The sequence below is a fragment of the Asparagus officinalis genome, chromosome 3 (genome assembly GCF_001876935.1).
Source record: "Asparagus officinalis chromosome 3, Aspof.V1, whole genome shotgun sequence".
NCBI classification, from domain to species: domain Eukaryota; kingdom Viridiplantae; phylum Streptophyta; class Magnoliopsida; order Asparagales; family Asparagaceae; genus Asparagus; species Asparagus officinalis.
Window position 1 is genome coordinate 37,427,011 of NC_033796.1, and position 24,944 is coordinate 37,451,954.

The 24,944-nt window shown below is 40.3% G+C and overlaps 6 protein-coding genes across 6 annotated transcripts in view; 5 read left to right on the forward strand and 1 right to left on the reverse strand.

The window, feature by feature from the left end:
- The window catches only part of LOC109834965 (pentatricopeptide repeat-containing protein At5g47360), a 3,721-nt gene extending 869 nt beyond the window's left edge, over positions 1-2,852 (forward strand). Inside the window, exon 2 of the mRNA XM_020402972.1 lies at positions 7-2,852. Coding sequence (XP_020258561.1) covers positions 7-730 — 724 coding nt within the window. The 3' untranslated portion in view covers positions 731-2,852. The remainder of the gene's footprint in view (positions 1-6) is intronic.
- Positions 3,007-5,136, forward strand: LOC109832224 (probable methyltransferase PMT19). Its single transcript, XM_020399652.1, has 2 exons — positions 3,007-4,643; positions 4,741-5,136. The coding sequence occupies exon 1, from the start codon at positions 3,498-3,500 to the stop codon at positions 4,635-4,637; it is 1,140 nt and encodes a 379-aa protein (XP_020255241.1). The 5' UTR covers positions 3,007-3,497; the 3' UTR covers positions 4,638-4,643; positions 4,741-5,136.
- Positions 5,694-7,140, reverse strand: LOC109832225. The gene is made up of 2 exons (XM_020399653.1): positions 6,796-7,140; positions 5,694-6,586 (listed from the first exon to the last, which is right to left on the reverse strand). The coding sequence occupies exons 1-2, from the start codon at positions 6,854-6,856 to the stop codon at positions 6,321-6,323; spliced, it is 327 nt and encodes a 108-aa protein (XP_020255242.1). The 5' UTR covers positions 6,857-7,140; the 3' UTR covers positions 5,694-6,320.
- Positions 14,091-14,929, forward strand: LOC109834966 (glycine-rich protein 23-like). The gene is made up of 2 exons (XM_020402973.1): positions 14,091-14,216; positions 14,639-14,929. Exons 1-2 carry the CDS (start codon positions 14,091-14,093, stop codon positions 14,927-14,929), a joined length of 417 nt encoding a protein of 138 aa, XP_020258562.1.
- Positions 17,771-19,111, forward strand: LOC109834967 (putative nuclease HARBI1). Its single transcript, XM_020402974.1, has one exon. It carries the CDS (start codon positions 17,771-17,773, stop codon positions 19,109-19,111), a length of 1,341 nt encoding a protein of 446 aa, XP_020258563.1.
- Positions 19,389-22,928, forward strand: LOC109834968 (G-type lectin S-receptor-like serine/threonine-protein kinase At1g34300). Its single transcript, XM_020402975.1, is given in 4 exon segments — positions 19,389-19,419; positions 20,496-20,600; positions 20,602-21,092; positions 21,095-22,928. Coding segments are annotated over 4 exon segments (2,235 nt in total). The 3' UTR covers positions 22,703-22,928.

Consider the following 24,944-nt stretch of genomic DNA (forward strand, 5'->3'; position numbering starts at 1 on the left):
GTGCAGCTGCGGGGATTTGGGTTATGGGTTTGAGATCTTGGAGCAGATGGAGGAGGAGAGGGGCGGGAGATGCGGGCCGAATGTTGTGAGCTATACCTGTTTGATGAGATGCTTGTGTGAGAGCGGGAGGTTGGAGGAGGCTCTTGGGGTGCTCGATAGGATGGGACTGAATGGGGTTGAGCCGAACAGGGTTACGCTGAGGACTTTGCTTAAAGGGTTTTGTGATAAAGGGAGGGTTGATGAGGCTTATAGGATTGTCGAGAGCATGGTCGGGAAAGAGAGGGGGATTTCAAGCAGGGAGTGTTATAGCGTGCTTGTCGTCTGTTTGTTGAGAGCTGGGGATTGGGAGGGGGCTCAAGGGCTTTTCGGGAGGATGTTGGAGAGAGGAGTTAGGCCCGATGGGGTGGCTTGTAATTCGGTGATGAGGGAGATTTGTAAGAGGAGGTGTTTTTTGGATGGGTATAATTGGATTGGGGTTTTGGAGGAGAAGGGGGCGAGTTTTGTTGATTCGGATGTTTATTCTTGTCTGTTGGCTGGGCTTTGTGAGGAAGGACATATGGTCGAGGCTGTGAAGTTGGGGAGAAAGATTGTTGAGAATGGGGTTAGGATAGAGGATGCTTGTGGTGATTGCATAGTGGAGGCAATGGAGAAGGTTGGGGAGTGCCATTTAGCTTCAGAAATATTGAGAATGAAGGAGGAAAATAAGAGCGAGTTGATTGAGGAAAATTGAATGCAATAGAGGCCATCAAACTTAGATTTTTTCCAGGGAGAGAAAGGAAGATCCAAGTTGTTGTTCATTGGTCCCTCCCAACTCTGGTACTATGAGGTTGAAGACATGAGGATTTGGATTAGAAATAACCCATTGCAGAGGTATTGCTACCCTCGAGATCTAGAAGGTATACATACGGCTTGAAATTCTAATGGAGTTTTTTTTAAAAAAAAGAGGGGAATGTGTCATTATTTAATTCTCGTTCCCCTAAAACTACTGCTTGGCTAATTTATGATTTGTTGTGGAAAAAACCATCATATTGTCACTACTGAACAAATTGGATGAATAAAACTTTGAACTATTGGAACCGAAGTGATAAGAATATTTAAATTACTAGTAATCTTTCATATAGAATAGATGTGTATGTTGCTCGCCCTGAACATCTTGTTGCTCCTCTTTTGCAAATCACATTTATATACAACTTATTGTTGACAGGGGGAAAAAATCAAAGTTATTGCTTTGAAGTATGTTCCTCTGCTGAGGATGAAGATACCTATATCTTCCCATCCTCCAATTTCCCCATTAAATGACTAGTTCTCTTCTTGGTCACAACTCTCACGTTGTTATTTTTAATGCTGATTGTTGCAGCCTTAGTAAGTTTGTAGTTGCGTGCTGTCAATGTTTATAGTGGTCCTCGTATGTCATGTGCGAATATTATCATAACCATTATTTGTTTTCATTAATTATATGAGTACTCATAAGATAAGTAGGCAAATAAGACAATTTACAGAATTTTTTGCTAGTTTGTAGCTCTGTAATTATTGTCTTTAGTTTATTGTTTTTTTAAATAAAATAAATTGATGTATCTCTATAGTATGTTCAGAATGTCAAAAAAATAGCTAGTAGGAAACATCCAAAGTTCCAACTTGAATGTTGATTGCAAAAGTTCCACTGCCTCTGATTCAGTTGTTTTCTTAACTTTCATTCATCTCCATGTTGGTCGATATTTTATAGTTTCAAGCATAACTCAGTTTTATACCATAAAATGTGGAGTTTTGTCAACCATAATATGGTCCCCTAAACGTGCAAGTTTTTGTGCTTACTACCGGCCCAAAAATGACAGTCTAAAAATCTGTAAGCTGACCTTAGTCTTCGAACAGTCCTTAAAACGTTTCCCCTTTTTGATGACCTTGATATTTGATCGTAGAGAAAACAGATTTGATGTTCCTTTCAAGTTATTTATAAATTAGTTTCTTCCAGTGTGTAGCCATCATGCGTAATATCTTTTCGCATACAAATCAATAATTTCCTACATAACAAATGCAAATGGAGTGCTTTTTAGTATTAACCGGTTATAAGTTAGAGTTGTTTGATCTTACCTGATTTTTCAGCAAATGATGAATATCAGGGCTGTCGTTTCTCGTGCACAAATGTGACCGCACAAACGTTTCAGGTATCTGAGGAAACAATTATTTATATGTGGTTTTCAATTTAGAAGGCTGACAAGTTGACAGAATAAGTTGAACTGAGTCCTGCGGTTGAATTTTACTGTATTGAAATTCTGAACAATGATTCATTCGGAAATAGAAAAAAAAAATGCTTTTGATCATGAATGTTTCTTATTTACATCACTAGCCTACATTTTGGTTGTTCTGGATTCATACTTGACAATCTTAGCCTACATTTTGGTCACCATTTGCAAAATTCTGGCCCTCATCCTTCCCGGCTGGCAGCTTGTTACGCCAACCAAAGACGAAGGAAAGAAACAGTTCTGTAAAGACCTAACTTTTCCTCCAATTTTTTTAGATCCAACTACATTGTAAGATGCATCTCAAGATCAGAGTGATATATTTATATTCTAATGACTAGCAAAAGAAAGGGATATTTATATATTTATGCGATAGTAAGTGTTTTACATCTTTGGTTCATGCATTGCAGTATAATGGCTCTCTTGTTCTCATATTTTCATAAATTCTTGCTTTTTTGGGTTGATTTTCAAGCTTGCAACTTGGTTTCCTTATTATCATGCATCTGTCAGTCAACCTCTGTCATATATTTACTTGATCGATTTTGCTTTCCATGCGATGTTAGTGTTTTATGTGCACACAGGATAGCCTTATATTACACAGGTCCAAATGAGGCAAGCTGTGGGAGGTGCCAATTTCTTATGTGCACACAGGATAGCCTTATATTACACAGGTCCAAATGAGGCAAGCTGTGGGAGGTGCCAATTTGGAATTTTGAAGGCAAGTTTTACCATATTACACAGGTCCAAATGAGGCAAGCTGTGGGAGGTGCCAATTTGGAATTTTGAAGGCAAGTTTTACCAGTACTCCGGGCAATATATATTTTATATTTTTGAATTAGCACCACTATATTTAGGTTCCTAAGCAATTAGTCTGTGGTTTTATGCCTAACACTTTAAATCTGGCTTGCGTCACCGAACCATATGGCTCTTTAGAATGCAGCCATTTCAATCATTTTCTATCATTTCACTTTCAGCCATCAACTAGTCAACCCTGCAGTAGTTTTTGTCTTTAGCTCAGTTTCTATCATTTAGTGCTTTGTTACCAATTTCAAACATAAGACTCCATATAGTTAGGCTGGTGCGAATCCCTTGCACTTCAATATTTATCCAGAGATGGGATCATAAACCTACTTAAATAAATCAAGCTTTGCCTAAACTCCATAGCCTAACTTTAAAGTTTACAAATTCCCTACCACCCTTCACTATATAATCAAATTGAGAGGAACACTCACAGGCTGCATTCTCTTCCTCTTTTCCTTGATGGATTCAGCCAAATCCAGACGTTGCTCCCTCTCTCAAAGCCTTTTCTTCCCCTTTCTATTATTCTTCTCTAATCTCCTTACATTTTACCTATCATCTTCTCCATTTTCTCCATCTTTCTTCTCTTCTACTATGACAACCGACTCCGTGGACATCAACCCTACTCCCTCTCTACCTCCCGAATTCTCTGCCTTCACATCCCCGAAACCCCTCCCCCTTGGCTACAACCCCAACATCGACTCCTCTACTCTCCACCCTCCAATAGGCCTCCCTTGCCTCCAATTCCCTAAAGAACTCTCCACTTACCTCTCTTACACCATCAACTCTTCTTGCCCCGATGACGAACTCCTCGCCCAAAAACTCCTCCTCAAAGGCTGCGAGCCTCTTCCTCGTCGTCGATGCCGCCCTCCTTCCCCTAAAAATTTCCCTGAACCATCTCCTCTTCCTCAATCCCTTTGGTCTCTTCCCTCTGATTCTTCAATCCATTGGTCTGCCTACTCATGCAAAAATTTCAAATGCCTTGTCGAAAGAAAACACTCTAAAGCCTTTGATGACTGTAAAGATTGCTTCGATCTAAATGGCAGAGAAAAAACTCGGTGGATCACTCCATCATCGAATGCTTTAGACTTTAGTATCGATGAAGTTCTCTCTCTCAAGCCATATGGAACAATTCGTATAGGTTTAGACATTGGGGGTGGCTCTGGCACTTTTGCTGTACGAATGAAGGAGAGGAATATTACGATTGTGACTACCTCGATGAATTTCAATGGCCCTTTTAATAGTTTTATTGCAGCACGAGGGGTGGTGCCACTTTATGTTAGTATATCACAGAGGCTGCCGTTCTTTGATAATACGCTGGATATAGTGCATTCTATGCATGTTTTGAGTAACTGGATACCGACAAAGTTGCTTCATTTTGTAGTGTTTGATGTTTATAGGGTGTTGAGGCCTGGAGGGATTTTCTGGTTGGATCACTTCTTTTTTGTTGAAGAACAGATGGAGGAGTATGCGAAGGTTATCGAGAGTGTGGGGTTTGAGAAGGTGAAATGGGAGGTTGGGAGGAAGTTGGATCGAGGGATGGAGATGAGGGAGATGTATATATCTGCTGTGCTGGAGAAGCCATTGAAGAACTCGTGGTGATCTAAGGTGATTTGGCCTCTCAGCATAAGTAATAGAAAAACTTTTGAGAGTTGATGGTATTTGAATGCAGTGTTCTGATGTTTGAATCAACGATGTATTGCAGAGCAAAGCACTGAAGGTATATTAGAGCATCACAGCTCCAGGTATAGTGTGTAGTTCTTTAGAGCTTTGTCGAGTTAAAAAAAAACATTTTAGCCTGCTGGCTTTTTGGCTAGATTGGATGATAAGAAAACGGAACAGCGTTTTGAGTCTGGTTGGTTCTCTAATGACATTTCTATTGCATCAAAACTTCGAAGTTGTTATGGAGGTTGATGGTTGTAACCTAGGTTGAAAGCTAAGCTATTTTATGCGGTGGTCCTCTTTCCAATTCGCCCTATATTTATGTTGGGTGGATTGTTATGATATCATTTTAGAGTATATTCAATTGCTAGCTTCGAAGCTGTAACCAACCAGGGTGTTATAATTTGCTGTTGTAACAAGCTCGGAAGTGTTTTTTTCCCCCACTTTAGTTTTAATTAATTAATTGATTAATCGATTAATTAATTTATACGTTGATAGTGTTGATATTGTTTCTGGGTTTGCATTTCTTCAGAAGCAAATTAGTCAGCTTCGGCGTGTCACATGCTCTAGCATGATCTGGGCGTTAGGAAAAATAAAAAAACGGTAACCAAACGTGAAAATTTGTTAAGTTTACTATTAATTCTATCGTAATTCTATTTTAAACTTATATTTAATTCTATTTTAAATTAGAGTTTGGATCAATTTAACGATAAATTTAACAAGTTTTAATGTTTTGAACGCTCTATAATTTAACAAGTTTTAAATTAGAGAGGATAGCATCATGCTACTTTTAGACAACGGAGTATATAAATGCTACAAAAATATAAGTGAGCGTATATAAATAGTGAGCGAGTAAAACAATGAGGTAATTTAACTGCTATTTTAGCCTCTTTTTTTTTTATATAACAAGAACAAATGGCTAGCAAAAGATCCACATTTGCGAAAGGTGTTTCTAGCGTTGTCTAATACATACCAAGTCTTGTCGTGTTTCTTTTTGCGACCGTTCTCTCATCTCGCCGGTCCAAACATCAAAAATTGGATCCGTGCAAACGGAAGCATGACGTCTAATCCGATGCGATTCGTGCAGCGCTGTGCTTCCTACGGGCTTTATCGATCTTTGAAATTCACGCTCCAAATTGACTTGTTCTTTTTCCAAAGGGCGGAGAGAAAAGAACCGTTATAACGAAGCCCATTTCACGGTCCATTGGAAAGAATTTTAGCCGTGGTGATCTTTTTTTATCGTTGAAATAAGGGAAAAACATGATGCCAATATCCTAAAAAAGACAAAACTTCTTGTGACCTAGCCCCTTACATAATTTCTATTGCCTATAAGTCCTAAATACGATGCAAAATGTGCATCTTCCCTAATACTATGCCAACTATGGAGAGAGAGAAAAAAAAAACTCAAAATAATCCCCACTTTACCACCCATAATTGCAATCTCTCTCTCTCTCTCTCTCTCTCTCTCTCAATGGAGTCCATAGCCATGGCTAAACTTCTTTCTTCCCCCTCTCAACTCAACTTTCTTCATCTCCCGTCCTCCCTCAAGTCTCCCCCTCCTCCTCTTCTTGCTCTCGCTCAACTCATTCCCAACTTAAAACTTTCTAGAGCTTCATTCTCTCTTCAATCACCTCCTCGACCTCTGACACCATCGACCTTGAGCACATCCTCAATAAGTTCGACTCCTACAGCGATGACAAGATCTCCTCCTCCGAGCTCGCTGCCATTTTCTCCCCCGTCGACCATTTCCTTTCCTCCTCTAGACCCTTTCGCATGATGGCCGAGACCATCATCTTCTTTGTCAAACTCCCTCACTCTCCCCTCACTGGCGCCAACTCCATGTTGAAGATGGGCTCTAATGAATTGAGGTGAAACTTGGGGTTTATAGCCTAAAAAATGACAATTATCTGAGCTCCAAAAAATCAAAATTCAAGAACTCATTTATACTCATTTATATATACCGGCTAAAAACTGGTTGATTTTAGTTATTAAATGTCAACCAGGTTAATCTTGAGAAACAAATATTGAAATTGATCTATTTCAAAAATTTCCTCAATCCGATACAATTTGCAGCGCACAACATTTCCATAGCATTTACCTGTATTTGCACATGGGTTCAACTGCTTCCTGCATCCGCTGAAGAAAATTTCCTCGATCATGTTTTTCTAGAGCCCACAGGAGAAAAGGTTGCGTCAACCAAAGCCCATTCCACTCTCCACTGGAAAAATATTGGAAGGGAGAGAAAATTATGGTCGAGCTACTGCCACATAAAAACAGACATGCGACAGAAGTAAGGTTCTCCGTCGCTCTCCTCAACCCTCCATTAAAAGAAAGAAGAGTAAATAGTGTGTTCAATGTCAAAGGTAGCAGTAAAAGCATATTATTTACTTTCTTTTAACTTCAAAATTGTGGTGCCTTATATCAATATTCTAACATAAAACGAGTAAAACAATATTCACCAACATGATCTTCCATCCCGTTCGTCCTCTCCGTGTGGGCGCGAGAGCCTCCACAGATAATGCTGGAGTAGTAATAATATGCCCTTAAACTAGGGGTGGGCATGGGCGTGGGTGTGGGTCAGGCCAGTTCAGTCATGTGACCCGGCTCGTCGGGTTCAAGGTCGGACCGCGCCTGACCTAGTTCAGGCCGTGTCAGAGTGGGCCGGGCCTACTTCTTTCATTTCGGGTCTGGGACTGGACCCAGCCCGGCGCACAACCTCCATAGGTGTGGACCGGGTCTGACCCAGCCCACGGCTCGTTGGCTGGCCCATGAGTTTTTCGTCCAAATTTTTTTGCCTTTTTAATTATATTAAACTTGTATTTATAATTATAAAATTATTTCCAATTTATTTTTTAATAATTTAAACTTGTATTAAATAATTTTTAAACTTGTATTAAACTTTTTGATTCTTCCAAATAGACAGCAATGAACTTAAAGATCGCTGCTTTGTTTTTCAATGGGTCAAAAGGCCCGCAAGCCAAAGACCTATGTCATTTTAGCTTTATTTTCTGCTAATCGTAGACCCAAAGAGCTAAAAGAACAACTAGTCTTCCGAGAAAATATATCATGGGCCAGAACGGGTTGGGTCTGGCCAGTCCGTGGTGGGTGTGGGCTAGGTCAGGCGTGGGCCGGGCCTACTTCTCTTACCTTGGACCCGACCCGACCTGTGACTCGGGTATATCATGGACTGGGGGCCGGGTCAACCCGCGGGTCGACTCGGCCCACGCCCAACTACCTTAAAACATCTAATGCAAATTATGTAATATTCTTAAAATGTTAATATATTTAATTATTGTACATATAATTTGGTATTATTTCTATAATTGTTTTAGTATCCTTAGAATATGTTTTGTTAGATCCTGCATCGTGATGGTCATTTACTTGGAGATATGATCTAACTTAAAAATTTCTTAAATTTTTGTCTAACATTTAGCTAGCAAAGCATTACTTAGTTATAACTGGTTATTATGCATGATTTCAATATGTGAGATGTGGTAGTAGGACTCAACCAGATGGAGAATGCATTCCTCGGGTATATGTCATAAGCACATATTGTGATGTTTGTAGCTCTATACCGTATTTAAATTCTCTAGGAAAAATCACCTAGGAGATGGAGAAATCGGATTATTACAAGGTCCCTTTGACTTGATGAAAAATATCGTCATTTTCGATTTGATAATTTAGTACGTCTTGATGTGGTGGTTAAGCTTGTTTAGCAAGTGCGATATAATCTGAAATATTGAGTTGCTAGATGTCATTGAGAGAAACAGTGGATATCCAGATAGGATTTAGTATGCTCATTATGAGAGCTAATTTATTATGCATATCCCATAAAGTTATTAAAATCTCACCGGTGGGTGATTTAAAAAAGTATTTTTCAAAGTTTATTTTCTTAAAAATAAAATATTTTCAATATTTCAACATGTTTTTTTTTTTATGTTAATGGGATTACAATTTAGACATGAGCAATTAGGTAAATTGTACTGCTTAATAAAGTTACCTAAAATAAATTGATATTGGAGGGGATTGAATGTAAGATAATATTATTCATAAATATTTAATTCCATATTATGGAAAAGCTTTTATGAATAGTTGGTTAGGTAGGGCTTTGATAGTTAAATTAAAATTATTAATTTAATTAATAATTGGTTTTTAATATGAGACCAAATCGGTCTCACTAATGTCATTATAAGAGGTATAAATGTAATATAGTTCTGTTCTATTCTTAACTGTCATGGATTGAGTTTTTTAATATAATTCTAAATCTTTTAGAATTTGTTATCCATAAGGCTAGTCTGATCCTATAAATAGGGTTCATATGTAGCCCTATTAAAATATAGAAAATCTCATGAATATAAGATTAAAAAAATAAAAAATATAAAAATAGAGAACCTCTCAGTATTGTTCCTTTTCAGTGACAGGTGGACTTCAGTTGGAGATTTTTTTTCTCTTGAGGAAGCTCTTTTCAGGTAGATCTTGGAGATGACATTGTAGAGAATCGGCACGAAATTTAGGTATTCTTCTGATTTTAATTAATTTCGATTAAATGTTACGATATGCATATTCCTCCTTATTGTTTATCGTGTTTCCAACAATAAAACCATATTATGGTCCATCGCGGGCCCCATATCCTCCTCCACCCTCCCTCCATCTCTCTTAATGGCTCTCTCACCCTCCTCTACGCCATCGGATAAAACCTCTTCCCTCTAGAAGCTTTCGGAGATCTGAACACCACGACCCTCTTCCTCGCCGATGAGGGAAATCTTGTGTTTGGCAAATGGAACAGTTTCCAATCATCCATCGAATACAATCCTAAACCAACACTTTCCTTCTAACTAGGGGTTCTAAACGGTTCAGATATATCCGAATTGATCCGCATCCGTATCCGAACGGATGCGGATATGGTAAGCTAATTTTAAAATCGGGCGGATACGGTTTTGGATAGGGATCCGATTTTGTTTTTTTTTTCGGATATGGATATAACGGTTGTAGATATGGATATCCGTAATGTAATAACGATTCGGGTCGTATCCAAAGTTACAAACCCGTAACCGCTAACCCAAAACCCAACTATAACTAAAAACCCTAGCCTCGGGATATCCCATTCCACCTCCAGTCAATTTCCAGCCTCCACTCAATTTCGTCAGATCCCGACAGTCCCGACCCAAGATAATCCCGACCGGCCGCCGGTGTCATCTTCAGTCGTCTCGCTAGGCGTCAATCTTCGCCCATCGCCAGTGTCGTCTTCGTCGTTCGCCCACGTAGGGGTGAGTATGGTTCCGTCCAAACCGAAAAAACCGACCGAACCGATCGAAAATCAACGGTTCTGTTCGGTTTTAACTCTTAGTCGGTTCGGGTCGGGTTGAAAAATTTTCAACCCCCACCCCCCCCCCCCCCCGCCATTACCCATGCCCATTTTAACGTAACCCGACCCGTGTTCCCTCAGGATAAAATCCTAAAATCTAACCTAGCTCTCAAAGTCCGTTCTCCAAATCTTCTCCAACCTCAGATCCAGCCGCCACAGCCGCTCCAAAGTCCAGCCCTACCGCCCTCCGTCGACGCGCTCCGTCTTCGTCTCTGTCACCGCTGTGATCCGTCAACCCATCTTTGTTTCTCATTTCTGTATATTTGGATTATTACTGGGCCAAACTCTGGCGTTTCCTAGGATCTTTGGGCACGAAGCAGGAGTGTAAGAAATTCCTTATGCATCTTAAGTCGTTTGAGTAAGTTTTCACCACTTAATCAGTTGAAATCAGGGTTTCTGAAATTACCTTTTCTGATTTGACCTCCTCTAAGTTGATCGGATTTAGGAATCATTAATGTTGTTGCCTGATGGAATGGTGCCAGTTTTTTTATTTTTTTGCTTTTTGAAAGATTGGAAAATCGATGAGTTTTTAAAATTGGGAAGTTTGTGGCCTAATTTCATATTTATTTTCGCGGATCAGAGAATTTGTATAATATATGATAAGGGAAGAAATCTTGTTTTAGAAAAATATTCTCATTCAAATTAGCGCAAGTGATTGACCTTGTTCATGCATAAGGGTAAATCATAATTTACTCAATTGCTTGAAATCAGAACTTCTGAGACATTTCTGATTTGAGATCGTATAAGTTGATCTAAAAAAAGTTTTTGTACATTGGAGTAGCAGTGATGATTGATGTATTAAATGTTGTCGATTGCTGCAATAATTGTTATACTTGATGAAGTTAGAACCGAACAAACCGAACCGAACCACACCGAACCGATTTGCAACGGTTCGGTTCGGTTTTGAATTGTAGGTGGTTCGGTTCGGTTGTTCAAATTTTGGTAAAAACCGACCCGAACCAAACCGTGCTCACCCCTACGCCCACGTCCTGCCATCATCAGATCATGTCTCGGCCTCGTCTCGTCCAGTCCACCGTCAGATCCTGTCTCGGCCTCGTCTCGTCCAGTCCGCGGGCTAGTCTGTCGTTGTCAGATCCCGTCGTCTTCACATCGTCTTCGCCCGCCTCATTTCTCCGCACTCTGTCAGATCTCGTCGTCGGATCCGCCGTCTTCTTCATAAGGTCGAATCGAAACTTTACTTTTAATTTCATTATCAATATGTTATATCATGTGTATAAGATTTTTTTATCAAGTTTTTTTAATTTATTTGAATAAAAATCATGTCGAATCCTTCGATTCAAGCGTCTAATGAAATTTTGGGAATTTGAGTAGATTTCAGAAAGTTTTATATTACATTTCTGTAACTGTCTTCGGACTTGGTTGTTGTGTGTGTCTGCTGCTTGTTCGTAGATAAGTCTTCTGTTTGCAATCTATTCTCAGAAACTATTCTCAGAAAGTTATTTTCCCTGTTCTTAGAGTACCTACTTGCAAAACGTTAAGTTAAAGTTATTTTCCTTGTTGCCATCTGTTGTATTTCAGTTCTTTCGAATTTCCAGGCTGGGACACAGCATCATCTACATCATGTGGGTTCAAGGTGAAATGTTGATTGGTTGTGTTACTTGTGTACCAGGACACAGCTAAAATTAACAGATAATTTTATTGTTCTATTTTTCATATTTGACTGCTCGAATCCTCAACATGCAATAGGAGGGCTAAAACACGATTTAATGTACAAGCATCCAACACAAAAAAACATTAAAAGAAAACGGAGGATGGAGGTAAATGCCTAGCTCTGAAAACAAGAGAAAGTCTATCCACGTGTAAAATATCATTTACAACCACATATATTTACATATTTGGTTGTAATTTATGCATAGGTGTACTAATCCATATCTGATTCATATCCATTTGTCGAATATTCGTTTATATCCGTGATCATATCCGATCCGATTCTTAAATATCCGAACTGTATCCGTTACCGATAAGTGAGGATATAGTTAAGGTTTTTTCTTACAGGAGATGATCTGTATCCGTATCCGTTTATAAAAAACGGATATGGATATGGTAAGTGTTATATCCGAACCGTATCCGCTCCGATAACAACCCTGCTTCTAACGGTACCACGTTGACTACAGGAAAATATCAGTTCATCAACGCCACTACTCTGATGCATAACGAAATGGGAAACTGTTGACATATGAGTAATATGTAGGGACTTATTTGTAAGTTGTATTTTGTAGGGCCTATATAAGCCCAAGAGATCTCATAATAAGATTTAGGGTTTTCTCATATATTTCAACTTGGTATCAGAGCCTTCAGCGGGGACAGGTGGACTTCCTGTGGTGAAGTCAGCACTGGCAGCCTCTAGCAGCACTGGATCTAGGGGAGAGACCCGACAGTGCTATAACTGCGGTGCGGTGGGTCATCTACGGCATGCTTGCACCAAGCCATCCAAGGATGGAGATTCGGGTGGACGTGGACAGTTCGGAGGTCGTGGTCGTGGCCGTGGGGGTCGACGAGGTGGAAGAGGAGCAGAAAATCGGGCGAATCTGACGGTAGCAGAAGAAGAAGAAGCTGAGGTGGTCTTTACAGAGGAGGATCGTGCTCTCCTCACGATACTCAGGAAAAAACAGCAAGTAGCAGGGGATGGAGATTTGAGGAATGGGACTGCGGAGGCATCTACTTCGTTCTTCGTCAGAGGCAACACTGCTACCTATGCTCATCCGAACAAAGGTACTGATGACATACATGCTCTTGCTTCTATGTCTCCCGACAGATCATCAGAGTGGATAGTCGACTCCGGTGCATCTCGCCATGTGACAGGTAATGCTAGTGAGTTCTCATCATATACTCACTTAGCATCGCCTGATAGTATTCAAACAGCTGATGGTACATTTCAGCCGGTGGTTGGTAAGGGTACAGTCGATTGTACTGGTTCTGTAACTTTGTCCAATGTTTTGCATGCTCCTTCTTTTCCAGTCAATCTTTTGTCCATTAGTTCTATCATCCTTCAACTAAAATGCATTGTTTCTTTTGATATTCCCAAGGTAATTTTCCAGGAGAAGGGGACAGGGCGGAGACTTGGGACTGGCACATGGCGTAGTGGACTGTGGTATCTGGATCGTGAAGGGCTGGATTCAGCATTGGTGTCAGTCATAGAGGAAGCAGGAGTAGGATCTAAAATGAGTGCTGAAAATGAGTTAATGCTCCATCACCAGCGTTTGGGACACTCATCCTTTAGTGTTTTAGGTAGATTGTATCCTTCTTTATTTGAGAAAGCAAATAAACAGAAACTTGTGTGTGATGCATGTGAGTTGGGAAAGCTTACTAGAAGCTCTTATGTTAGTTCTGATCATAGGAGTTCTCATGCATTTGATATGATACATTCAGATGTGTGGGGGCCATGTTCCACAAGTTCTATGAATGGATACAAGTATTTTGTTACCTTCATTGATTGTTTCTCTCGCGTTACTTGGTTATACCTGATGAAGAATAAGAGTGAAGTGTTTGTCTGCTTTCAAAACTTTCATAGGTATGTTCAGACTCAATATGGAGCAGTGGTGAAGGTATTGAGATCTGATAATGGGACAGAGTACATCAACATGGTGTTTGAAGAATACTTATCATCTCAGGGAATACAACACCAGACTACATGTCCATACACACCAGCTCAGAATGGGGTAGCGGAAAGGAAGAACAGACATCTTTTAGAGGTTGCTAGAAGTATGATGATCTCCATGAATGTCCCAGAAACATTATGGGGGCAAGCAGTATTGACTGCAGTGGCGCTGATCAACAGAATGCCCTCGAGAGTACTGGATTGGAAGTCTCCGTGTGAGACGTTGAAAGGAGATAATGGTGGGATTCTTCCACTGAAAGTATTTGGTTGTGTGTGCTTTGTGAAGGATAACAGACCATCAGTCGGGAAGCTTGCCCCTAGAGCGGTGAAGTGCATTTTTGTGGGATATTCTGCTACTCAAAAGGGATATGTTTGCTGGAGCCCGGTGGAGAAAAGGCTGTTCGTGAGCATGGATGTGTACTTTCGTGAATTTGAGTCATATTACACACAGAAGGTACCCTCATCCGTTGGTGACTCGCCCAATACTGGAAGTATGAGGCGAGAAGGGGAGAATGGTGAGAGGCAGATGAATAATGTAGAGAATAATATGGAGAAATCGATTTCTCTAACGATTCCTTGGGAAGGAGAATTGGTTGAGGAGGAGCAGGAGAATAAAGAAGAAGAGGATAAGGAGACAAGAGGTGTTAGGCCCACGGCTCAGGGGGAGCTACTTACCTATAGTAGGAAGGGGAAGCAAATTGCAGAAACAGTACCTACAGTGCCACTAGTGCCAAGTCCCTTATCAACGCCTGTCCCGACACCTGAGACACCTACACCTCCGACAACCACGTCGGCGTCTTCTTGGGGCGAGGGAGGGAAGGGGAGGAACGAGAGGTCGAGAGGCGGGGCGGTTCCGTTCATTTTGAAGCTCCAGCCCATCACGTAATGGGAGATCTCCAGCAGACCGGTGGAGGCTGAGAACCCTACGAACATCCAGTTCTGGAGGACTGAGGTTAGGTCGATGGGGAAGGAGATGATGGGGGTCCTGGATTTGTTGGAGAAGGGGGTGAGGGTGACGTTGAGGATCTTGGTGGCGCCGTCGTAGTCGATCCAAGCTTGGATCTTGACGCCGGATTTGAGGTTGAGGTCAATCTTGGAGCCGGCGTCGTCGAAGTAGGCGGCAACAGCGGACTTGTTGGAGGTGAGGTTGTTGATGTTGATGTCGACGCCGACGTGGTTGTCGGAGGTTTTGGTGGAGTTGGTGATGTCGGAGGTTTTGGGGGTAGAGGTGAAGAAGGAAGGAGGTGAGTGAGGAGAGAGGGGCAGGTGAGTGAGGGGAGAGAGAGATGGGGCAGGTGGTGAGGAGGGAGATAGGGACTGCACGGGACTAGTAGTCCCGTTTAGATCGATTTTGCCTATTAATTTTTTGACACGGTCGATTTTTCCTATTAATTTTAAAAAACAGTTGATTTTAAAAATTTGTCCAAAACGAAATTAACAACGCAAACCAATAAATATGCACCTATGTGATGTAGATATGTCCAGCCACTGCCAGCTAAAAACAGACATATACGGTAGAAGTGAGGTCTCAATGTCTTAAACGCCATTCCTCAAAAATCAACATGTTCCGTGTCAAAGGTAACAGTAAAAACATGTTGTTTTGAAGCCAATGCCCTTCTTTTTGGCCTTCATTTGGCCCTCTCTTATGGTTGGACTGACATCATTATGGAATCTGGTTCTCATCTGCATGGAACCGTATCTCAACCCCAGCGCTCATAACTTAGTTCGCTATGCTTGCAGATATATATATGTACCTCCTCCTATTGACTCTTTTTGATGGTCCAAATCATACCGGTAATCAAATCGCTCTTCAAGTAATAAAATCTTTTAGATTCTTCTCCAATGTGAGGCTCTATTTTGGAGCCCAAACTTTGGCATATTACTTAGAATATGCTAAAATAGAGTTATGTAACTCCAACCACACTCCTCTATTTCCAACTTCATTTCAATTTCTCTCAATTTTTTAATTCTTTTACTTATTTTAAAAATATATAATGTAATCATATATTTAAATAAAATTAATTTTCTTTAATGAATTGATAATAAGAAATAGATAATTGTCTTTAAATTATAATATATTTTTATTTTTAATTACTTGGTTCTTGGAATTTTATATTTCAATTAATATTATTTAATATTACTCTCATTTTGAATATTTAAAAAATAAAAAAATAAAAGTTATATAATATAAATAATATTATTAATAATAATATTAAATGTATTAATATAAAATAGGCAATCTGATTAAATTAAACAGACTTTCATATTACTAAATCCACAACTATTACATAGAAAGCAAAAACATGAATTGAAAATTACATGACAAATAGGAAAAACATAATACATGAAAATACTAAAAGTCTGGAAAGTCAACTCCTCCGTATCCACCTCCTCTGTAGTCAGGTATTCCGTATTGACTTCCTGCGTAACTGTATTCAGGATTAGGAATATCAGATGAGGAACCCCTAGTTATATTTCTATTTAAAATCTGTTGTTGTTTATTTCGAAAATATTCGCGTTTTGTTGGATCGGTAATAGCTTCCAGATCAACTAGCATAATTTCTTTCTCTTGTCGTTCTTGCTGAAGTTCTAACTTTTTCTTATCATTTTCAGCCTTTAACATCATAGCCTGGTTCATTGTCAATCTTTCATTTTCTCGTTGTTCTTTACCTTTTTTTAAAACTTCTAAGATTTCTTGATTTCCTTTAGCAAAATCCTCAAAGTCAATGTTCCTTTCAATTTCTTTCCGTCTTCTCAACTTCTCTTTCTTCCTTCCAATTGGTCGACTAGTTGAAATGCTCATTGGCGAATGGTCGTCGTCATTAGTGGTATATGCCTGATTGTCTTCATTTAAGTCAATGACAGGAGAGTTTGAATCAGATCCTTGAGACAAGCGAGACTTTGAAATTTTGGAAGATGCAGAAGGCATGACGCTTATATTTGCTCACTTCTCTGCATCCTTCAAAATCGGCCAAACATGATCAAATAGAAACCCTCTTTTCTCTTCTGGATCTTCTGCAAATATGATCCTAGCACGTTTATTCTACCACAAAAAAAGAAATAATTATTAGAAAAGGTGGAAAATAATTTAATAACCAAGAAACATGTAATTCATATACTTACAATATCAAGTTCAGAAGCACCGCTTGGATTGAGGCGCTCGACTTGTCGAATGCATCCTCGAAATTTACTGATGGCTTTCATAATTAATTGCATTCGGCATGAGAGAGACTTCGGGCTCCTATGTCCGGTGTAAACGTTGGAAATCCTTTCGTGAAATAGAGCTGAAATTCGCTCTCATAGCTTGTCTTTCTTTTGATTGGAACCTAAAACTGGATCCTGAGATATTTCAAGTCATGTAGCGCATAAAATTTGATCTTCTTATTGTAAGAATGATTTTCCGCGACTGGATGCCATAAGAGAAGGACGAAGAGTTGTTGAGAAGAACTATGGAGGAGGAATGAGAAGAGTTGTGATGAAGGAATGAGGGTTGTGCTAGTATTTATAGTAAAAAAATTATGGAGAATTCAATGCTAGTGGGAGAAAGGAATGTGGGTAGAAAACGATGTGGGTAGGAGATTATGGAGAATTCAATGCTAGTGGGAGAAAGGAATGTGGGTAGAAAACGATGTGGGTAGGAGAATCCAATATGGGTAGAAAACAATACGGGAAAAAATCCAATGTGGGTAGAAAACCAATGCGGGTGGAAGAATCCAATGTGGGTAGAAAACAATACGGGTAGGAGAATCCAATGTGGGTAGAAACCGATGCGCGTGGGAGAATCCAATGTGGGTAGAAACCGATGCGCGTGGGAGAATCCAATATGGGTAGAAACCGATGCGGTGGGAGAATCCAATGTGGGTAGAAACCGATGCTGGTGGGAGAATCCAATGTAGGTAGAAACCGATGCGGGTGGGAGAATCCAATGTGGGTAAAAACCGATGCGGGTGGGAGAATCCAATGTGGGTAGAAACCGATGCGGGTGGGAGAATCCAATGTGGGTAGAAACATTATATAATAACACAACATACACCTATTAACAACTCATCACCAATCTATAATTCATTTATCCAAATCCCCTCTTCAACAATGAACTATGGAGCTGGACCATCACACCTACCATCTTCTTCTTCTTCTTCTTCTGATGACGAAACATTTTCTCATTACGTTGAACAATGGGAGGAGGATATGAAACAATGGGAGGAGGAGGATGAAATCTTAGCTCGTCTATATGTCGCTAACAATAAAATAATGGCTTATTTCTCTAAAGAGGAAGAGAAGCCAAAACGTATCGGCTCAGTTCCTGGTCATTTGGTAATCAACCGTGGGAGGGAAGAAGGTAATTCTCGATTCTACAATGACTATTTTTCTAATAATCCCACATACGGTGCAAATTTATTCCGTAGAAGATTCCGAATGCAAAGGAGTCTTTTCCTTCGTATCGTCGACGCTGTACGAGAACACGATAACTATTTCGTACAGAAGGTGGATGGTGTCGGTCGGCTTGGACTATCTACTTTACAAAAAGTAACAGCAGCATTTCGCATGTTGGCATATGGTGCACCACCAGATAGTACCGACGAATATGTAAGGATTGGTGAGTCAACTGTAATTGAATGTTTGAAGAGATTTTGTAGAGCAATTGTAGAAGTGTATGGAGATGAATATCTTAGATCCCCCAATACCGACGATGTTGCAAGACTGTTACAAAAAGGCGAAGAGCGAGGTTTCCCAGGAATGTTGGGAAGTCTAGACTGTATGCATTGGGAATGGAAAAACTGTCCAACAGCATGGGCGGGACAATACTCAGGACGTCACGGAGGCCCAACCATTATTCTTGAGGCAGTAGCATCGTATGACCTATGGATATGGCATGCATTCTTTGGCTTGCCAGGTTCTAATAACGATATTAATGTATTACAAGCATCTAATTTGTTTGACAACCTAACGCAAGGTATTACTCCTCCTGCTCATTATACAATTCAAGGAAAGAATTATGATGTCGGTTATTATTTAGCCGATGGCATATACCCGAAATGGCCAACCCTTGTTCAAACCATTTCCAAATCCGAAGATAAAAAGAAACAATATTTTGCAATGATGCAAGAAGCTTGTCGAAAAGATGTGGAGCGAGCGTTTGGTGTTCTCCAGTCAAGATTTGCTATAATCAAGGGACCTGCACGGTTTTGGGATAAACGAACTTTGCATGATATCATGACCACTTGCATAATAATGCACAACATGATTATTGAGGATGAACGTGATGAGCAAGAAGATATTATCGTTTCTACTCCACCATCAATTTCAAATGTTGAAGACATAGGGACGAACGATGCCGAACGGTTCCGACAATTCCTGACCCGACATAAGAAATTCAAAGACAAAGAAGCATACTTCGCACTTCGAAATGCATTAATTGAACATTTGTGAGAGAGACACGGCAATGAAGTGATGTAACTTTTTTTTATTAAAGTTTCGATGTATTTCTAAGTTAATGTGTTTTATTTCAGTTTAAGCTCCAATGTATTATCATTTCTAATTATTTGTTTTGTAATTTTATATTTCGATATTAGTCTCATTTTGAAGGTATCGACGAGACATTTCCAATGATATTATTTTCATTAAAAAATATTTAATATATTAATATATATATACAGATTTTAAGTAACTATAAAAAATAATAACGGGATACAATTGGAATAATGAAATGTTGTTAAAGGGTTTGAGGGTTAACTTTGGTATTTTTTTTTGGGAATAGTAGTATAGAGTTGGCTACAAATTTGGAGAGAAATCTCCAAATTTGCAGCCTCAGGAACCGAATATGTAGCTGACTGTAAAATATGCAGTTCGGTTGGACATTGACGCGGCTTCAAAATAGAGAAATGGCGGACGCTTGGAGCTGACGTTGAACTTTCCATCACGAGTCAGACGCTATGCTGAGGTCCTCCAAGCGGGAAGGAAGCATACCTGTGGTGTCCGCACACACCCACGTCAACGGTCAAGCTTTCATCGCCCGCCACAAGTGAAGCTAAAACCGGCTGCCAACCTTAAAAATATCACAACACCCCTTGAAAAAAAAGGGAAAAATTGTAAAATAGACCGTTTTTACTAATTATTTAGCAAAATAGATCGTTTTGCTAAATAATTAGCAAAATAGACCTCTTTTTGACCAACAGGCCAAAAAAAAGTCTATTTTGCAAAACAGCTCAGAAAACATACGGGACTAGTAGTCCTGTATGTTTTAATCACGGATTAGTGAAATTTTCTACTCAGAAAACATACGGGACTACTAGTCCCGTATGTTTTCTGAGTCACTAATCTGTGATTAGTTGGCTCTAAACATACGGTACTAGTCCCGTATGTTTTCTGAGTGCCTTGTTTTCAATATATGCGACTCTCCTTTCGTTTTTATATAAATTATTTGTGTCTTATTTTGCTCTTATATTTATTATTAATATTGGTTCTTATTTTCTGCTTTTATTATTTTTCAATAATATAATGGTCTATTTATTTTAATTTCCCATCAAATTAATAAATTAATAACCCACTTCTCTGAGACTTTTCTTCTCTAATCTCTCACCTATATCTCCCCCGTCCTTTCTTCAATAGTGCAGTTTCTATATCACCTACCATTGGCATTCTCCTCCTCTTCTTCTTCATCCATCTCTCTTCTCATATCTCTCTTCTCCCTCCTTTCTTTCTTCGGCCGACCGGCCGGCCTCCAGCCTCAGCCTCCTCCTCCCTCTCCAACTCCCCGGTGGCCTGCCCTCCAGAAACCCTCACCCTCCTCTCCCCGAGAACCACCACCTTTGAGCGCCGGTTTCCGGCGATCCCCCTCTCCTCCTCCTCCCTCCTCCTCCCTCCTACGTGTTCTCCGTGTGGGTCCGAGCCTCGGCAGATAAAACCATCGTCTGGTCTCCGCGGGGGCCCCACTCCCCCTGCCGACGCCGCCCTCTCCATCTCCCCCAACGGCTCCCTCACCCTCCTCGACCCCTCCGGAAACAACCTCTTCCCTCCAGAAGCCTCCGGAGACCCGAACACGACCTCCCTCTCCCTCACCGACGAGGGGAACCTCGCGTTCGGCAAATGGAACAGTTTCGAACACCCAACTGATACGATCCTCACGAACCAACGCATTCCTTCCGACGGCACCACGTTGGTCTCAGGCAAGTACCGGTTCATCAACGCTACTACCCTGACATTCAACGGAACGGGGAGCTACTGGGAAAATTCCCCGTTGAGGAATCTCACCTCCGATGGAAACCTGACTGCTGATGGGAGCAACCTGCTCGTGGCCGACGTTAACCAGTTCGCTCTCCGTCGACTGACTCTCGACTCTGATGGCAACCTCAGGGTCTACAGCCTGAACAACAGTACGGGCAGATGGGGGGTGGTGTGGCAAGCCGTTAAGCCGTTCTAGAGCTCTGTACGATTCAGGGAACTTGCGGTGTGAATGCGATCTGCGAGCCTAACGGAACGGGGACCGCCTGCGTTTGCCCACCGGGGTACAGGAAAGATGCCGGAGACAGTGGATGTAAGCTGAAAACCTCGTACCTACCGACTAGTAGGTTCCTGAGGCTTGATTATGTGTCTTTCAGTGGAGGGGACGGCGAAATTGGGCCAACATCAGTCAATTTCGCTGAGTGCCAAGCGAGTTGTATAGCAAATTCGAGCTGTGTTGCGTTTAGTTACCAGTTTAACGGTCAGCGGACATGCTACAATCAATTCGACAGACTCACTTCTGGATACTGGTCACCTGTTAGAGAGACGTCTACATACATCAGAGTAGCAAGCTCCGAATCAGATGCCAATAATTTCACCGGAATGACTTCCATGATCGATACCACGTGCCCGATAAAAATCAGTCTCCCAACTCCACGCAAAGAATCAAAGACCACTGCAAGAAACCTGGCGATAATTGTAACGCTCTTCACCCTCGAGCTTCTCGCTGGAATTCTCTCCTTTTGGGCTTTTCTTCGAAAGTATTCAAAGTATCGCGACATGGCTCGAACATTTGGTCTTGAGTTTTTGCCGGCCGGAGGCCCGAAGAGGTTCTCCTATGCTGAGCTGAAAGCTGCTACTGGTGATTTCTCAAATGTTGTCGGACGAGGAGGATTTGGTGTTGTATATAAGGGCGAACTTTCAGATGGAAGAATTGTTGCAGTCAAGAAGTTAAAGAACGGTGCAGGAGGCGGCGAGGCTCAATTTTGGGGAGAGGTAACCATCATCGCCAGAATGCATCATCTCAACCTCGTTCGGATGTGGGGATTCTGTGCAGAGAAGGAGCAAAGGATGCTTGTGTACGAATTCATCCCCAATGGCTCCCTAGACAAATTCCTCTTCCAACAAGAAATCACAGGAAATAAAGTTCAGCAAAGCCAAACCCCAACCTTGGATTGGAATATAAGGTACAGGATAGCACTTGGAGTAGCTCGAGCAATTGCGTACCTTCATGAGGAATGTCTTGAATGGGTACTGCATTGCGATATCAAGCCTGAAAACATACTTTTGGAGGATGATTTCTGCCCTAAAGTATCAGACTTTGGGTTATCGAAACTAACGAATAAGAATGATATTGTAACTATGTCGAGGATTAGAGGAACGCGTGGATATCTAGCACCAGAGTGGGTGATACATAGAGAGCCAATCACTGCCAAGGCTGATGTTTATAGTTTTGGAGTTGTGCTGCTGGAGATTGTGACGGGCACAAGAAGCAGTAGGTTTCAGAGGGCATCGAGGGAGAGTGAGGACTGGTATTTTCCGCGATGGGCATTTGAGAAGGTGTATGTGGAGAGGAGAGTAGAGGACCTGCTTGATCCTGTGATTTTGGCGAGCTACGACGATAAAGATCACTTGCCGATGGTTGACAGGGTGGTGAAGACAGCAATGTGGTGCTTGCAGGATCGAGCAGAGATAAGGCCATCAATGGGGAAGGTTGCGAAAATGCTGGAGGGGTCGGTGGAGATCACTGAACCTGAGAAACCATCGATGTTCTATCTCGGAGAGGAAAGAAGCGAATGAGCTTGATAAAACTGAGAACAAGTAGGTTGAGCATTAGATTCGTAGGAATAAAAGTTGGTGAAGCTGTAAAATTGGTGAAGCTGAAGACTAGAGGCAAATGTAAGCAACTAGAATAACTTATGTGTAAAGTGTAGTATGCATGTAACCTTCTATTAGAAGAGATTGAATTTCCAGTGTTTACACCCAGAAATAATTATGAATAAACATCATGTTGTAATTATATTTTAAAGAAATGAGATACAAGACAAGAAACTGAGAAACTACCCAAAGAACTACAAAAGAGATGAAGAAGAAGAAATGACCTCTCCAACAGCAAACCACAAAGCTTGTGCGTGGGTTTATGATGCTCTGTGAAGTACTTTATTTAGCTCGAAATGTACTTTATTTCTATGCAATTTACTTCCATTGTATTTCAATCAAACTTCTGCAAGCTTGACTTAATTAGGTCAAAGGTAGGAATGGGAGTAGTTATAATTGTAGTATATTCTTTGTTATATATTAGTGATACAAGCTTTACTTAATCGGCCCTAAGGCCGTTCACCTTTAGAGCAAATAGCCAGGCAAAGAGGCGAGTAAGCTTGCAAAATGAAAGCTTTTATCCGAAAATGGATATCGTTTGGGATCTTCGACACTAAGCACATGCAAATATAAGATTTAACTGCCACACCCATGTTTTAGTACACTGTTGGTAACGAGAGGTAGATGTTAATTCAACTGTTAGTTTGATATTGATTTCTAATCATATTAATTCCAGAATGTAGTACAGCAAAATTTTAAGAAGAAAATGAATTTACTGGCAAGATGTTCAGGAAATCCACTGCTTAGCCACACAAACTATGATGCCCACAAATAAAAGGATGTGATTTTGATCAACAGGCTTTCGACTTGTTCCTGCTTAACCTGAAAATGTTACCAAAAAATCTTACATATTGAAATAAGCATGTGGATAATGACTAAGATTAAACAGAAGCAATTTATTGAGGAGACAATTACATCAGTACAGACTAAAATATATTGTAAATACCAAAGCCTATTTCCTCTAACTAGAAAATGTGCTGAACTCTTGATCATTACTTGGCGTGAAGTCTGGTTGGTCTCTCTATCATCAGATTATTGAGTCAAGAAGACAAAATGAAAGAGGTTTGGTATCATACATATAGAAAGAAAACAAATACCAAGAAAGAAAGTAAACATGTGCATGCACAGGATGAAAAAGAAATGACAGACAATTGATACAGAGGACAAAGTAGCATGAACACATACAAAATTAGTGATAATAAAATGGAGATGAAGATAACCCTAACCGATTCTTCAACAGATCAAGCGCAAGGAAAACACTTCAAGAACTTTGTGTCACAAGGATGTTGATCTTCCAAATATCTAGAATAACTTTGGTCCAAAATGAGGCTTTATGACTTCGCATAATCTTCATGACTATAAAATCAAAACATGCAAAAGGAACTAAGATAGGAGATTATCTCCCCATAGGTGCCTTCAACAAGTGATTGACCAATCAAATTTTTACAATCCATATTGATAAGTAATGTCTAGAAAGGCATCCATCACCAGTAGTTTATTTGTAATTTCTGCAATAGTTATAAATTTTCTCTAATTCGCATAAAATCTTGTTAAATTACCCAGAAATGTTCAATAGAGAAAGTCCCATCCTTTCAGCATTTAGACCTTGTTTGGATAGCTGGGAACTGTTTGGGATGAAAATCCCATGGACTTTGATGTAGCTATGTGAATCCTTTGAGACTCACCATGTTCGCCTGGGTGATAATCCATAGGATTACATTTCATAGAGTTTGTTTAGATGTTCCATTATCTTCACCAAGGACTATTAATTTCAGTAAAGAAGTAGCTTCGCTGCCAAGAGTAGTCCTTAAGATCATAAAAAATCTTGATTTCCTCTTTAATCAAAAGTATTGAACCACTTTATGTTATGATATTTAGACAATGTAGCTGAAAATCTGAATTCAAACAAATCTAGTAGAAATTTTAGTCGAAATCCTAGTAGGAAATTTCTCAAATCCATTAGAAAATTTCATCTAACAACCAGAAAGAAACTACTAAAGAGATTTGGTTATGCAAGGCAATCATGAGCATTATCATGTTCCATTAGAAGAGTCCTTAACAGAAAAGAGCAACACTGCTTTCCGCGTAATTTCAAATAAGTTGTGTCGCAAACCTTCTGACAGTTTCAACTTCTGAAAATATTCTTTTGATTTCGACTTCCAAA

Excerpts from the sequence above, each read along its gene's own strand:
- LOC109832224 (XM_020399652.1), top strand. The coding sequence starts at position 3,498 with ATGGATTCAGCCAAATCCAGACGTTGCTCCCTCTCTCAAAGCCTTTTC.
- LOC109832225 (XM_020399653.1), bottom strand. The coding sequence starts at position 6,856 with ATGATCGAGGAAATTTTCTTCAGCGGATGCAGGAAGCAGTTGAACCCA. Across the intron at positions 6,587-6,795 it reads GAACCCATGTGCAAATACAG|GCTATAAACCCCAAGTTTCA; the intron begins GTAAATGCTATG and ends GTCATTTTTTAG.
- LOC109834966 (XM_020402973.1), top strand. The coding sequence starts at position 14,091 with ATGGATGTGTACTTTCGTGAATTTGAGTCATATTACACACAGAAGGTA. Across the intron at positions 14,217-14,638 it reads GTGAGAGGCAGATGAATAAT|GTCGATGGGGAAGGAGATGA; the intron begins GTAGAGAATAAT and ends GACTGAGGTTAG.
- LOC109834967 (XM_020402974.1), top strand. The coding sequence starts at position 17,771 with ATGAACTATGGAGCTGGACCATCACACCTACCATCTTCTTCTTCTTCT.